This window comes from Podarcis gaigeae, assembly GCF_964106915.1.
Source record: "Podarcis gaigeae genome assembly, chromosome: 15".
Lineage (NCBI taxonomy): Eukaryota > Metazoa > Chordata > Lepidosauria > Squamata > Lacertidae > Podarcis > Podarcis gaigeae.
Genome location: NC_139692.1, coordinates 45,029,463 through 45,043,412, shown reverse-complemented (window position 1 = coordinate 45,043,412; position 13,950 = coordinate 45,029,463). Strand labels below are relative to the sequence as shown.

The following is a 13,950-nucleotide window of genomic DNA, read 5'->3' as shown; positions in this document are numbered from 1 at the left end:
CCCCCCTCCATGCTGCTCAGGCTGCTTTCCTCAAGACTCTCTCGCTGCTCCTGCTAACGCTGCATTTTCATTTTTAAAAATGGATCGTGCTTTTCCGTTTGCTTTTACACCTTGATGTTTTCGTTGTGCAAAAACATATCTTTTTTTTTTTTAAGGCAAGCAAGGAACTTTAGTATAAACACGTAAACACAATCTGGCTCTTTGTTACTGCGTCCTGTTTGTTTTGCCAGCAAAACGTTCTTTCCAAAGGCAACGGGGGACGCAGGTGGGTAGACTTCTTCTGAACGTGGAGGTACCATTTCGCGCCAATGAAGCAAGACCCTTTTACTCTCCAGAATGGACTTTTGAATTTTTATATCAAACAGGGAGGGGCAGCCTGTCGAAAACACACACGGACCCCACCTCCAAGATGGTGGTGGATTTCAACTCCCCGCAGCCAGGAGGACCAATGGTTAGGGACGGTGGGAGGTGGAGTTCTGAGAGATGAGGCCAAAGGGGGCCCACCTGGTCCAGTGTCCTGTTCTCACAGGGGCTCAATGCCCCATAGGTAAAGGTAAAGGTACCCCTGCCCGTACGGGCCAGTCTTGCCAGACTCTGGGGTTGGTGCACCCATCTCACTCAAGAGGCCGGGGTCCAGCGCTGTCCGGAGACACTTCCGGGTCACGTGGCCAGCGTGACATCACTGCTCTGGCCAGAGCCAGAGCCAGAGCCGCACACGGAAACGCCGTTTACCTTCCCGCTAATAAGCGGTCCCTATTTATCTACTTGCACCCGGAGGTGCTTTCGAACTGCTAGGTTGGCAGGCGCTGGGACCGAACAACGGGAGCGCACCCCGCCGCAGGGATTCGAACCGCCGACCTTTCGATCGGCAAGCCCTAGGCACTGAGGCTTTTACCCACAGCGCCACCTGCGTCCCTACTCAATGCCCCATAGCACCTTGGAATTGAGATAGACTGCCCCTGCACCTGGAGGTTCCATAAGAACACCAGAAGAGCCAAAACGGGTCCAATCCAGCCCAGCATCCTGCTCCCCCAGGGGCCAGCGAATGCTGCCAGTCAGAACAGGTGCGGCTGAGCTACATGGAGCTGGCTGTGCGCAATTATGGCAGCTTCTTTTGTCCCTGCTTAAATCACGCTTTTATTTGGGACCATGAGGACTAGATTCTTGGGTCCTTTTCTTTAAGAAAAGGGACACAGCTTAGGAGGCAGAAGGTTCCCGGTTTGACCCCCGCTGGCATCTCCAGGTAGGCCTGGCAGAGAACCCACTCCAAAACCCCAGAGAGCCTATGCTGCCAGTCAGTGCAGACAGCGCTGAGTTGGATAGTCCTCCCTGTGCCAGATTCTCCACCCTGTTTCCTCCCCAGGACCCGCACCCAGCACCCCCGTCCCCAACAAGAGTGCCCCCGGGAGAACCAGGACGGGTCCTTAGCGAGGGAGACGTCTTCGCTTCCCGTTGTAATCAGATTCCGAGTCAGCAATTACATCTCAAACTCTTTCGTTCGGCTGCCCTAATGGAGTGAGGGGTCGGAAAATGAATCCGGACAGAAAACCTGACTAGATTTTTGCCTTTAATTGTGGAATGACATTTCGGAGGATCAAAGCTAATTTGCCTGCTTTCTTTGAAAGCTTCCGCCCAAGAGACGGGCAAAATAATTACTGAGCCTGAGCTGGTCGCGGCAGCAGCGCCCAGGGCAGGGGAGGGGGCCGAGGCGAGGAGGGTCTGTCGCCCCTTCAAACCCCCATTTGCAGAACGAGGGAGAAGCCCTCCAAAGCCTCAGAGGGTGAGGAGTCAAAAGCAGGTGGAAGGTCTGCGAAAGGGAAGGGATGGATCTGCGGAACTCATGGCCACTGGGTGCTGCTCTTCTCTCGGGAAACTGCAGTGTGGCACAGCAGCCAGCCAGAGGGTGGCTGACCTGTCACTCTCCAGATATTGCTGAACGCCCCTGCTCCGAATGGCCCCCTAGCCTGTGGGGCCGCTGGTGAGAAATGAAGGGAGCTGGGAGCTCACAGATTAGCCACCCCTGGGCTCAAGCGCCCGGCTCAAAAGCAACATTTCAGTGGCTGACTGCAGAGCCTGCGGCTGTCTCTCAGCCTGGTCTACCTCACAGGGTTGTCGAGAAGATAAAACGAGGAAAGGGGAGAACCTTGATTTCCTTGGAGACGAGATAAAAACCAAATAATACATAAAATACATTTTACAAACGTGGCAAGAGACAGAAAAATCCTTCTCCCATCCAACCCGGGGATGGAGTTAAAGAACTTCCACCTGTCGGCCGATAAACTGTCCCGAGAGGTCGCCACAAAGGTTAAATTCTGCACGACTGACCCTTTGCAAAAACGGACCCCCTGCAGGCATCACCAACATGGCGCTCTCCTGATGGGACCACAACTCCCATCAGCCACTGCCAGGACAGGGGGTGCTTCCCATCAGACACAGAGCAAGGCAATCCATGCTGGCAGGGCCTGATGGGAGTTGTAGTCTACAGCCAAGAGTCGCCTCTGTCGCCTCACCCGACAAAAGCAGGCGGCCCCCAGGAAACTGCTCACCAGGGAATATGGCCCCCGGTGGTAAAAGGTGAGCCCTCCGACCAGAAGAAACAGAGGCTTTGGCACGCTGTGGGGTCCAGAAGGAGCCAGAGCTACTCATCGCTCTCCAGATCCTGAGACGTAACCCTCCAAGTGGCCGTTGGCGGGACGAGGTCCCGCTCCGGCGAGCACCATCCATCAACGCCGGAGACTCCACACTGGTGTTCTAATAGTTGACGTGCCAAATTTAATTAAATTTGGAGGGACGCTGGATGGATCCAGACCGCTGCGTCTGGTCTGGCAGCCTCTCTCCAGGGATTTGGGGAGGGGTCATTCCCAGCCCCACCCAAAAGATGTCAAACAGAGACCCCCTTTTGCCCCCCAGAGTCTCAGGGTGTCTTATAAGACCCCGAAGCACCTCTCCTCCTCAAAGATGCCCCTCGGATGCTGCTCTGCACTTGGCTAGAGCAGAGACACAACGGGGAACCTCCCCGGAGGACGGGCCCGCCCTGTGGTGCCAGCCTCAAGAGCAAGCAGCCTAATGGTGCCCGATACTTAGAGGCAAGCCTCTGCCTGTTGGTGGAAGGCAGCCACCAGGACAGAACTGTGAATCACACAGGGGTACAGCAGGCAGCCTCCTCTGCCTCCGCATCTCCTCTTGCTGCTGCTGCTGGAGTCCCAGCCTGCCCTGACTCACGAGGCAATCTAGTCACTGGTCCCCAGGGAGTTCAGCTTTCAGGGGGCTGGACTAGAGGACCTTGGGGGGTCCCTTCCAACCCCACAATTCCGTACATCTCTGAACTCCTAGGAAGGTGGCCCCAACCTGGCTGTGTTTGTGAACAGGACTATCCCAAACCTATCCAGCTCCCCTGGGAGGAGGGGAAACTGGGGAAGGTTGGCCACGGTGGCAGCAAAAACCCTCCATCGTTTTGGTTGGGGGCTGGCCAGAAAAGCCCCCTCCCCTCCCTGCCCACCCCCTCTCCTCCCAGAGTGGGGGGGGGGCGTTATTTATTTCCCTCTGTCTCCCTGCTGCGCCGTTCACAGCGCATTAAGCATTTCCATTACCTCTCATAATTAGGTGTGCGGGAGGCAGGGGCCGGCTAATTCGCTGTCCTTAAAGAAAATTAATGGGGTTGCCGCATCAGGCCCAGAGTCGTCTGTCTTCCCCCAAAGTGCCAAGTTCTCTCCCCCCTCTATCTCTCTCTGGCCCCACATCTGGGGGGCAAAGTCCCACCCAGGCCTTCCACAGACAGGAGTCGGTCCAGGACCAAAAGGTGGATGGCAGAAGCAGCCAGAACTTCTCAAAAACTTCCGTCCAGATTTCCAGAGGTCACACGGGGGTTCTGTGGGGTTCTGCAGGCCGAGAAGGCACCACAGTCTCTGGGCACGGGGCTTGCAAATATGCCCCCCTCCACCCCACTGATACCTGGCCCCTGGGACCTTCCCCGGCCCCCACCCATAGGACATTACTGCCACCAGCCAAGCTTTGTGAAGCGGCATTCTTGAAGCTCCCAACCCAAAGGGCAAGGGCAAGGCACTCTGCGTCTGCTCAGAGGGCCCCTTTTCTTTTGTCCCTTCAGCTTGGAGTTGAGTCAGGGCAGGAAACCTGAGCCCCCAATCCCATTACGGATGCTGTGGGAGGTTAACCCAGATCAATTCCCCCAGATGAACTATCCCACATGATTTCTGGGTCCTGCGAGATTCTCCATAGCACAAAAACGGAAGAACCTGCAAGATTAATCTCTTGAATTACGGCACGAAAACTGCATGGAACTTGGCTATTGTCCAGAAAATAGCCTGTAATGTCTGAGTCACAAAAGGAAAAGAACCCGTGCAAGGTTTTTGGTCAGCAGACAACCGGCAAAACTCACTTGCCTACACAGTCATACCTTGGTTTTTGAACAGCTTAGTTCTCGAACGTTTTGGCTCCCGAACGTCGCAAACTCGGAAGTGACTGTTCCGGTTTGCAAACTATTTTTGGAAGCCGAATGTCCCATGGGGCTTCCGATTGGGTGCAGGGGCTTCCAAACATTTTGGAAGTTGAACGGACTTTCGGAATGGATTCTGTTCGAATTCCAAAGGTACGACTGACCGGAAAAGGGACGGAGGAACAGGACCCTTTGAGGACCCAGATACGGCTAGGCTCACCTGCATAACAGAGACACAGCTCAAGGCTGACTTTTCGCATTTGTGTGTGACTTTTTGCTGAGCATTATTGCAGTCTGTAAAACGTGGTCCGTGATACCGTTGATCTTGCCAAACCATAGGTACATGCATCTTCCTCTGGCCCAGATGCAACGAAACATGTCTCTCCTGCATCGGTCTCTAGAGCCACAGCAGGTGCTGCAACCCTCCAGCGATTTTACTTCAGCCCCAAAGGCACCCATGTCCACTGTGTCCCAACACATCTATCTAGCCAAGAGCCCCGATCCCAAGCAAGGCCCACGCAAGGGGTCCTACTCACACGATGGCATCCGTGGCCTGGGCCAGGCGGGGGGCTGTGCACCCCAGCAGCTCCCCGGGTGAGAGAGGCTTGCACTGTGGGGTGCAGATGGAGTAGTCGGCTTGGAGCGCCTGCCGGGCAGCCTGTCAAGGGGGCGGGAGGAAGGAGGACACAGAAACACAGGGGCTGAGATTAATAACAGTTGTTCTCACCGGTGTCACTACATATACAACCCAACTTAAGGAATTTCACAATATAAAATCAACACACCAAACCTCCTATCAATGCAGAGATATTGTCAAAGGAAGAGACCTCAAATTATTATCTTGGCAGCTCAAATAGTTGCTTGTGACTCAACAGAAAACAGCCCAAAATCTGACACTGGGAGCTTGGTACCACCAGTTTTGGAACAGAGCAATAATGGAGGAAATAATGGATTTTGACGAGGACTAGAGCTTCCCGGCACCTTTAATATGGCTTGTCCTTCCGCTCTTACAAATGCAGGAGAATGATCCTTTTCAAGGCGACCCTCATTCCAAGGCTGCCAAATCTGGAACCAAACTGGATCATCAGATAAATGCTGGCACTCTTTACTTGGACTTCCTCATTTTAAGCCGCCTGCAACTGTACACATTCTCCCTGCCTGTTTTATGGCTTTGTTTCCCATCATTCCAATTTTGTCCGTTGCCCTAACCGTTCTCTCCTTTTATATACGTTATAAAAATCAAAAGAAAAGGGACTTGACCAGGAACACACACACACACCCCAAAGACGAGCAGAATCCTAAAATTACTTTTGAGAGCTCCAGTTCCCCAAAGCTGGATAAACAGCCATCTTCCTGACCGAGAAAGAGAGGTGCTCTGGAGGCTCAGCACCACCCTGGATGGGAGCTGGGCACACGACTGTCACGTTGTGTGACGACGAAGGCTCCCCCCGTCACCCCTGGGAACCGGGCTGGGCCACGTGGGGCTTGGCAAGGCATCAATTAAAAGGGCAGGAGCTGCGCCTGCCTCCTTAACGCTCCAATGCTGCCGTGTTCAGACGGCTCCGGCGCCCGGCGCCCATCCATCTCTGCCCACCCAGGCGCTCTGCAGGCCCTGCTGGGACCCCTCCCTGCCTGCCACCCGCTTTGTGACGCTCGCTCGGGCTGTCTTGGGTGACAGTAACAGAGTGGCTGCCAAACGGGGATGTGGTGAGAGACGCGGCAGACAGGAGCTCAGACTGCCATCTCAGGATGTTAGAGAGCTCGCCGATCCAGCCAGTTAAAAAACGGGTTTCGGAGAAAGCAGGGAGGAGAATCATATGAATGTAGTTGGATGGGACCCCCCAGGGTCATCCAGTCCAGCCCCCTGCAATTAAGGAATCGCAGCTGAAGCATCCCTGGCAGGTAGCCGTCCAGCTTCTGGTTAAAAACCTCCAAGGGGGGTGTTATGGAAATTACAGGGGGGTCCCCACATCTTTAAAGTTGTTCAATGTTACAAATATTATGCCTAAATGTATCCTTTCAACTTGACAGCTCAGGGAAGTTACCTAGCTTTAACAATCATATAAAATCAACTCCTTTGCCAGTTCCCTCCATTTCAACACTATTTTGTCCTTGGAAAAAACAACTCTTTCCCCTTCCACCTCCCCAAGAGAGGACATGTATACACACCTCCTACCCCAGGAAGTGACCAGAGGTGGCAATTGCTGAGCTGATTGTTGGCCAAGGAAAGCCTAATCCCGTCCCCTGACTTGCCAAGGGGTCCAGGCATGCAAAGGAAGTTCTATTGTACTTTGGGTGGTGGGACTTCAGAGGTCTTTGCCTATGCTAATCTCATACCTGGGTCTTGCCCTGACATGTCTGCTAATGCTAATTTTGAACCAAGGACTTGTCTGGACCTGTTTGCCAAGGTTGAACTAGTGTAACCCCTGCCTGTTGTTGTTTAGTCGTGTCCGACTCTTCGTGACCCCTGGACCAGAGCACGCCAGGCACTCCTGTCCTCCACTGCCTCCCGCAGTTTGGTCAAACTCATGCTGGTAGCTTCCAGAACATTGTCCCACCATCTCGTCCTCTGTCGTCCGCTTCTCCTTGTGCCCTCCATCTTTCCCAACATCAGGGTCTTTTCCAGGGAGTCTTCTCTTCTCATGAGGTGGCCAAAGTATTGGAGCCTCAGATTCACGATCTGTCCTTCCAGTGAGCACTCAGGGCTGATTTCCTTCAGAATGGAGAGGTTTGATCTTCTTGCAGTCCATGGGACTCTCCAGAGTCTCTTCCAGCACGATAATTCAAAAGCATCAATTCTTCGGCGATCAGCCTTCTTTATGGTCCAGCTCTCACTTCCATACATCACTACTGGGAAAACCATAGCTTGAACTTGTTACGGAAGGGGGGGGGCATGTCTTCCTCACCTTCTTCTTCGCTACAATATATCAATTTATTTCCAATTGTCAATGTCGAAAGGCACTAAAATCTATAAAATTCATAGAAAATCAGCGTGCCAGTTTGCTCAATTACTCTAGGACTCCATCACACCTCCCCTGTCCAGCATAATCCCTCAAGCAAGGTGTCAAGACCCTAATCCTTTCAAATTGCTCTGATCAGCCTTTCCTCCAGACAATGTCAGGTGGCAGACTATGCATATTTGGGACTATTGTTTTCTCATCCCCAGGAAGTGTTTATCTGTGCATATCTCCAGCTCTGCATATTCCCCCCTCCCTCCTCATGTTAATCCGGTGTAGCTCTGCATATTCCCCCCTCCCTCCTCCATATGTTAATCTGTGTAACCCAACCTCCCTTTAATATATTCATGATGTAATCTGTGTAACCAAACCTCTCTTTAATGTATTCATGACGTGTTTTGCACTGTATTCTGGGACATGGAGGGAGTTTCAAAAACTCATGTCACCCCTTTCTCACTATTCAATCTCGCCTTGAACCTGTTGCGCAATAAACTTGGATCTTCTGCAGTTTGCTCCTGTCTCCGGCTGAGCTCATTTTCCTCCGCAGGGACCCACGGACTTAGTCCGATGAGCTGGGTGGCAGAGCAGCCTCATACGGACCTTTGTTGGCAAGGTGATGTCTCTACTTTTTAAGATGCTGTCTAGGTTTGTCTGCTGTCTAGGTTTGTCCCTGCCTACCTCTCCCCTTTTGTGACATGTCAGTGATGTAGCAATGATGCTGTACGAACTGTATTCCGGGATATGGTGGGAAAGTTTTAAAAGTCTTTGTCAGCCCATCCTCGGGGTTCAAATTTCCTCTTTGAACTTATTGCGCAATAAACTTTGGGCTACAGCTCTTTGCTCCGGTTGGTGGCTGGACTCCTTCCTTTATTCCGCAGGGACCCAAGGGCTCTGCCCGAACAGCTGGGCAACTGAGCAGCCTCACACCTAGTTTTTTCCATAACACTGGGGAAAAGGCTTCCCTGGTATGGCTCTTCAGGGTCTCCACAAAGCACAGACGGCCCCCCTGTACCCTGAAATTCCAGCACCATGCAAGGCAGGTGACGCACAGAGCCATCTTCAAATATCGGAAGGGAGATGGAACAAGGCTGGTTCCTGCCGCTCTGTGAGGGAGGACCTGAACCAATGGATTCAAATCACAAGAAAGGAGATGCCAACTCAACATCAGGAAGAACTTTCTGACAGTCAGAGCCGCTCGCGAGTGGGACAGTCTCCCTCGGGAGATGGTGGCCTCTCCTTCCTTGAAGGTTTTAAAGCAGAGATTGGATGGCCCTCTGTCAGGGATGCTTTAGCAAAGATTCCTTGACTGCAGGGGGCTGGACTAGATGACTTTAGGGTACCATTCTAGGATTCTACAATCTAGTCCAGGAATCAGGAAACTTTTTCAGCAGGGGGCCGGTCCACTGTCCCTCAGACCTTGTGGGGGGCCAGACTATATTGGGGGGGGGGAATGAACGAATTCCTATGCCCCACAAATAACCCAGAGGTGCATTTAAAATAAAAGCACACATTCTACTCATGTAAAAACATGCTGATTCCCAGACCGTCCGTGGGCCAGATTTAGAAGGCGATTGGGCCGGATCCAGACCCCGGGCCTTAGTTTGCCTACCCATGATCTAGCCGTCTTCCTTTCCTCAATGGGAAGCCCCCAAGCAGGGCCTGGGCACAGCAGCAGCCCTCTTGCCCTTGTGATTCCCAGTATAGAGGTACCTCAGGTTAAGTACTTAATTCATTCCGGAGGTCCGTTCTTAACCTGCAACTGTTCTTAACCTGAAGCACCACTTTAGCTAATGGGGCCTCCCGCTGCCGCCGTGCCACCGGAGCACAATTTCTGTTCTCATCCTGAAGCAAAGTTCTTAACCTGAAGCACGATTTCTGGGTTAGCAGAGTATGTAACCTGAAGCGTATGTAACCTGAAGCGTATGTAACCCGAGGTACCACTGTATCTGGTGCTCGGGGACATCCTCCCTCCCACAGTGCTGACACAGCCTAGCCCTGGTGGCTAGAAGCCACGGACATCCTCACTCTCCTCCATGAATAAAGAGGAGCCCACCTTTCAAGCCACCAGTGGCTCCTGCAGAGGAGAGTTCCACAGTTTAACAATACGCTTCTGAAGGATATGCAGGCAAGACTCCCAGCACACACAATATTGTGATTTATTTCCCTATTCTTACCTGCAGCGCCGAGACGAACTGGACGGTGCTGACGAGGGCCAGCACGGCCCCCGCAGGGAAGTTGAAGCGCAAGGTCTCCACAAAGTGTGCCGTGTCAATCTTGATGTCCACAAAGACGTAGAGCATCTTAACTCCCTGTGTGGAGTCGATGGGAACTGGAGGGAGAGGGCAGAGAAAATGACAGGGCATATTTTGGGGGGGGGGGGGCACCAGGGAGAGAAGCACGCTGATCCTCCATCCAATAGATTTCAGGTCTCACCCCATTAAGATAAATTTTCTTACTCAGCAGCAAACCCCACCAACCCAAGGTGGGGAGATCCCACACTGCCACAATCGCAACATGCTCAAATGCTGCATGAAGAAAGTGGCAAAGTGGGACTTCCCTTCTGCCCAATCCCAGCAAAATGCAAAAGACAAGAACCTCCATCAGGTTTCTAGTCCATATGAGGTGCAGGGAGAGCCAAGCAGAGCAGGAAAGTAGCTCTGGCTACCCAGCCACCGCTGCAAAGAGCACATCCACACAGACGCTGACTCTGGCCCCTTTGCAGGTCGAAACACAAAGCAGAAAAGCATAATAATGAAGAATGAATTGCTGGCTGCGATTCCCGTGCTGCAGGGGGCTGCACCCTTGGGGTCCCTTCAATCTCTACAATTCTATGATTCTGTGAGTCCTTAATGCATTTAATGGTTCTACCAAGGGAGATGCTGGCATAAAGACACCAGATTGCCAAGAGAGGGGACTCCCCACAACTCAAGGAACTGGGTGTTCCACACCTTCCAGGAAGAGACGGATTCTCCTCCCCAAACTGTGCACCGCACAAAGGGATTTCGTTCCAGAAGGAGCACCTCCCATTGCTCCTCTGCATGAGTGGCTGTTCTGCGACGGAAAGCCATTTCCGCCCCTGTCCTTGCAGCGGGTGCGACTTCAGCATCCCTCCCAACATGACAGAATTGTCTGCCCTCCGAGGAGGCTGAAAAATCACCACCTCCTGAGGGAGGAGACACCTCCACTGTCTCCACGTGCAAAATCCCCTAGAACTTTTTTTGGGGGGGAGCGGTTGTCCCTCCTGGCCCCCCGTCTTAGCCAAAGGAACGGGAGCCCACTCAAAAAATTAAGCACAGAGAAACAAGCCATGCCAAAGCTGCGCCTCCACCTGCCATGTATTCTTTATCTGCACTTCCTGCATTGCAGGGGGTTGGGCTAGATGACCTCTGGGGGTGCCTTCCAACTCTGCAATTCGCCAAGGAGGCTTTTCCGAGCAGCGGTTTGGGTGCTTCACTTTGGATGGCTTTTCAACCTCACTGCCAGAGAGAGGGGGGGGAAGGAGAGACGGACGGCATGCGGCGTCAATTAAACCTCTCCTAAACGGAACTCGGGACTTGGCTGCCGCACGTCTGCCTGCCTGCAACACCCCTGCGGTGCTGGCGCTCTAGGGCCACCAGCTCAGGGAAGGGGGAGGGGCTGCATTGCCAGCCCCCCCATCCCACTACCCTGCCTGCTAACTGTGAGAAGCCCCCAGGGGACACAGGCTGCCCTTTAGGGGTACCACTTGGCAAGGGTGGGGTGTCCCTGCATAATGCAACACCCCCCAGGCTTGCCTTGCTCCTCTTGGCGCACTGAAAATCGGGGGGGGGGGCAGAGAGGGAGGTGTGTGTGTGTGTGCAGAATACAGACTGCTCCTCCTTCTGCGAAGGCCGTCCCTGACCTGGAAAAGACAGAGGGTTGCGATGGGGGGGAGAGAAGCCAGGAAAAGCGGGAATAAAATAGGTAAGAGAGATTCCTCCCCACTTCCAATCCGCCTGTGCCGGGGGGCTCTTACAGCCTCCTCCTCATCCACCTGCTTCTCCCCACCCCTCCAATGATCTCCCACCCCCCACTCCATCACTGTGCCCCCCCCATGCACACACCCAGCAACAGCCCTAGCAACAATGCCAAAAAAAATCAGAGAGCTGGGCCAGAGGGAGGAGAGAGGATGAAGGCTCAGGGAAGCTCCACCCCCCTCCCTCCAGGGCCATAATTCCGCAGATCCACCTTAAAAGCTAACATGGCCCCTTTTTTCCTTTTCTGTCTCTCCCTCCCTCCCTCCCTCTCCCTCCCTCCCCCTTTCCTTTCCTTTCCCTGTTATTTTGAGCCGGATTCCATCCTGGGCGGACTTCAAAGTTAGCAGCATCTGGGACAGCAGCGCTGCAGTTGCCATAGCAACAGCATCCAGAGAACCGTTTCCGCCTAGGGAGATGCAAGGCAGCAGCAGCAGCAGCAGCCAGCCCTCTTTTCGGGTTTCCTGGCCTCCCCTCCCCCACCCAGCCAAGCCTTCCTCCTCTTCCTCCTCCAGTGCAGCAAACCCCCCACCCCAAAATACTCTCCATGGGGCAAAGCGGGGCCACAACCCGTGCCCAGAAGCTCCCGAAATCAAGGACGTTGTGAAAGAAAAGGAAAAACAGGAGAGGAAAGGAGGCAGGCAGGACAGAAATAATTCTGCCCCGAGACTCCAGAGTTCCCTTTATGCTCAAAGGCTGCCTTTCCTCCAAGGAGCTCAAGGGGGCGCCCAAGGACCTCCTGCCCACCACTCCCGGGTTTGTCCTCACTGCAACCCTGTGAGGAAGGCCAGGCGAAAAGGAAGGAAGGAAGGAGGGAGGGAGGGAGGGAGGAAGGGAGGAGGCCCACCCAAGGTGACCTACCCTGCAAACTACAGTCATACCTCGGGTTACGAACACTGCAGGTTGTGCATTTTCGGGCTGCGGACCGCGCCACACCCGGATGTACCGGAACGGGTTACTTCCGGGTTTTGGCGCCTGCACATGCGCAGGAACACAAAATGTCACGCGCATGCGCAGAAACGCCAAATCGCGTCACGCACGTGCACCGTGGGTTGTGAACCCTGCGGGTTGTAAACATGCCTCCTGCAAGGATCACGTTCTCAACCCAAGATAATGACTGTACAAGGCCGAATGGAGATGTGAACCCCCAGTCTCCCCAGTCTGGCACTCTTTAACTGCCACACCACGACTAGACCTCCAATTCCCGGGCGGAGAGACTGCCTCCTTCGTACCCAGGCAGCTGTGGCCGTAGTGGACCAGGAAGTCGGCTCCCAGCGCCCGGGCGGTGAAGTCGTCCACGCAGCAGGCCCCGTAAGTCACATCGCCCATCACCACGGCCTCGGCCTCTGTGAACCTGCAAGAGAGGAGAGGAGAGGAGGTGGGCTGAGGAAAGAGGGAGCCGCTCAGCCCCACTTCCCAGCTTTGGGGCCCAGCCAGGTGCTGCTGGGGAAGAGCGGCAGGGGCAGCGCTGGACTGGAGAAGACCCGGATGAATCCCCACACGCTCAAGCCAGTCGCCATCTTCTGGCCTCAGTTCTCCCAGACGGGAAATGGGAACAGGCACATCTTAACAACACCAGAAGAGTCCATGGCCCATCTGGCCCAGTATTGTGACAGATGCCTCAAATGCGAAAGCCGCAAGCAGGATGTAAGCACAAGAGCTCCTTCTCCTCCTGCGGTTTCGGCATTAATGGTTTCAGGCCACACAGGCAGAGTGTCGCCATCCTGGCTAGTCGCCCATCGACAGGCGTCTCCTCCTTCATGAGTTTACCCAATCCCCTTTCACAGCCATCCAGGTTGGCAGCAATCATGGTGTCTCCTGTGGGAGTGAGTTCCACAGGTTAACTCTGTGCTGGGTGAAGAAGCCTTTTGATCTATCCTGAATCTTCCAACGGTCAGCTTCGCTGGATGCCCATGAGTCCCAACTTCCTTTCTGGGAGCTTCTTGAAAGGGCAGCAAAGATCCGGATGTATTGTGACTCCTCCATTGCAGGGGGTCAGACTACATGACCTCTGGGGGTCCTGTCCAACTCAGTAATTCTAGGATTTTTTAAGGAAGAGGCCACTGGGGCAGCAAGTTAGGAGGAAGCTGCACCTGTGGCAAGATGGTCAAAGGCACCTCCGCAGCCACCCCACATCCCATAGGGGAGGCAACCCTACCCTCTCCCTCTGCCAGCTGGAAGACCCCCGGCAGGCTGCCCCCTCCCTCCGCTGCCCCAGCAGCCAGGCCACTCCGGAGATGTCAACATGATTAAACTGGAGTGTGCTAATCCACCTCCTCAATTGGGGAAAGCTGTTTGCAATTCAGGGGATTAGGCGCTCATCAGAAAATGAGGCTGCGCTTCTCCGAGGCAGAAGATGCAGGAGGGAGAGAGAAGCAGAAGGGAGGCAGGCAGAACACCCAGACCCACAGCCGGCCCCACAGCACCAGAAAGGGGGCAGACCCACACAGAGAAAAAGCCCAGGACAGGAAGGCGCATCCTTGCTCCGGCTAGAGCAGGGACCACGGCCTGCAGGAGATCTCGCTCCCCTGGATGGAGTGGGACAACC

General features: G+C 54.1%; 1 protein-coding gene across 1 annotated transcript in view; it reads right to left on the bottom strand.

Moving 5' to 3' along the window:
• DPH1 (diphthamide biosynthesis 1) overlaps positions 1 to 13,950 on the bottom strand; it is a 37,122-nt gene that overhangs the window by 12,006 nt on the left and 11,166 nt on the right. Inside the window, exons 4-6 of the mRNA XM_083715214.1 lie at positions 12,635 to 12,756; positions 9,585 to 9,739; positions 4,990 to 5,111 (exon numbers count right to left, since the gene is read on the bottom strand). Of these exons, the coding sequence (XP_083571340.1) occupies positions 4,990 to 5,111; positions 9,585 to 9,739; positions 12,635 to 12,756 (399 nt within the window). The remainder of the gene's footprint in view (positions 1 to 4,989; positions 5,112 to 9,584; positions 9,740 to 12,634; positions 12,757 to 13,950) is intronic.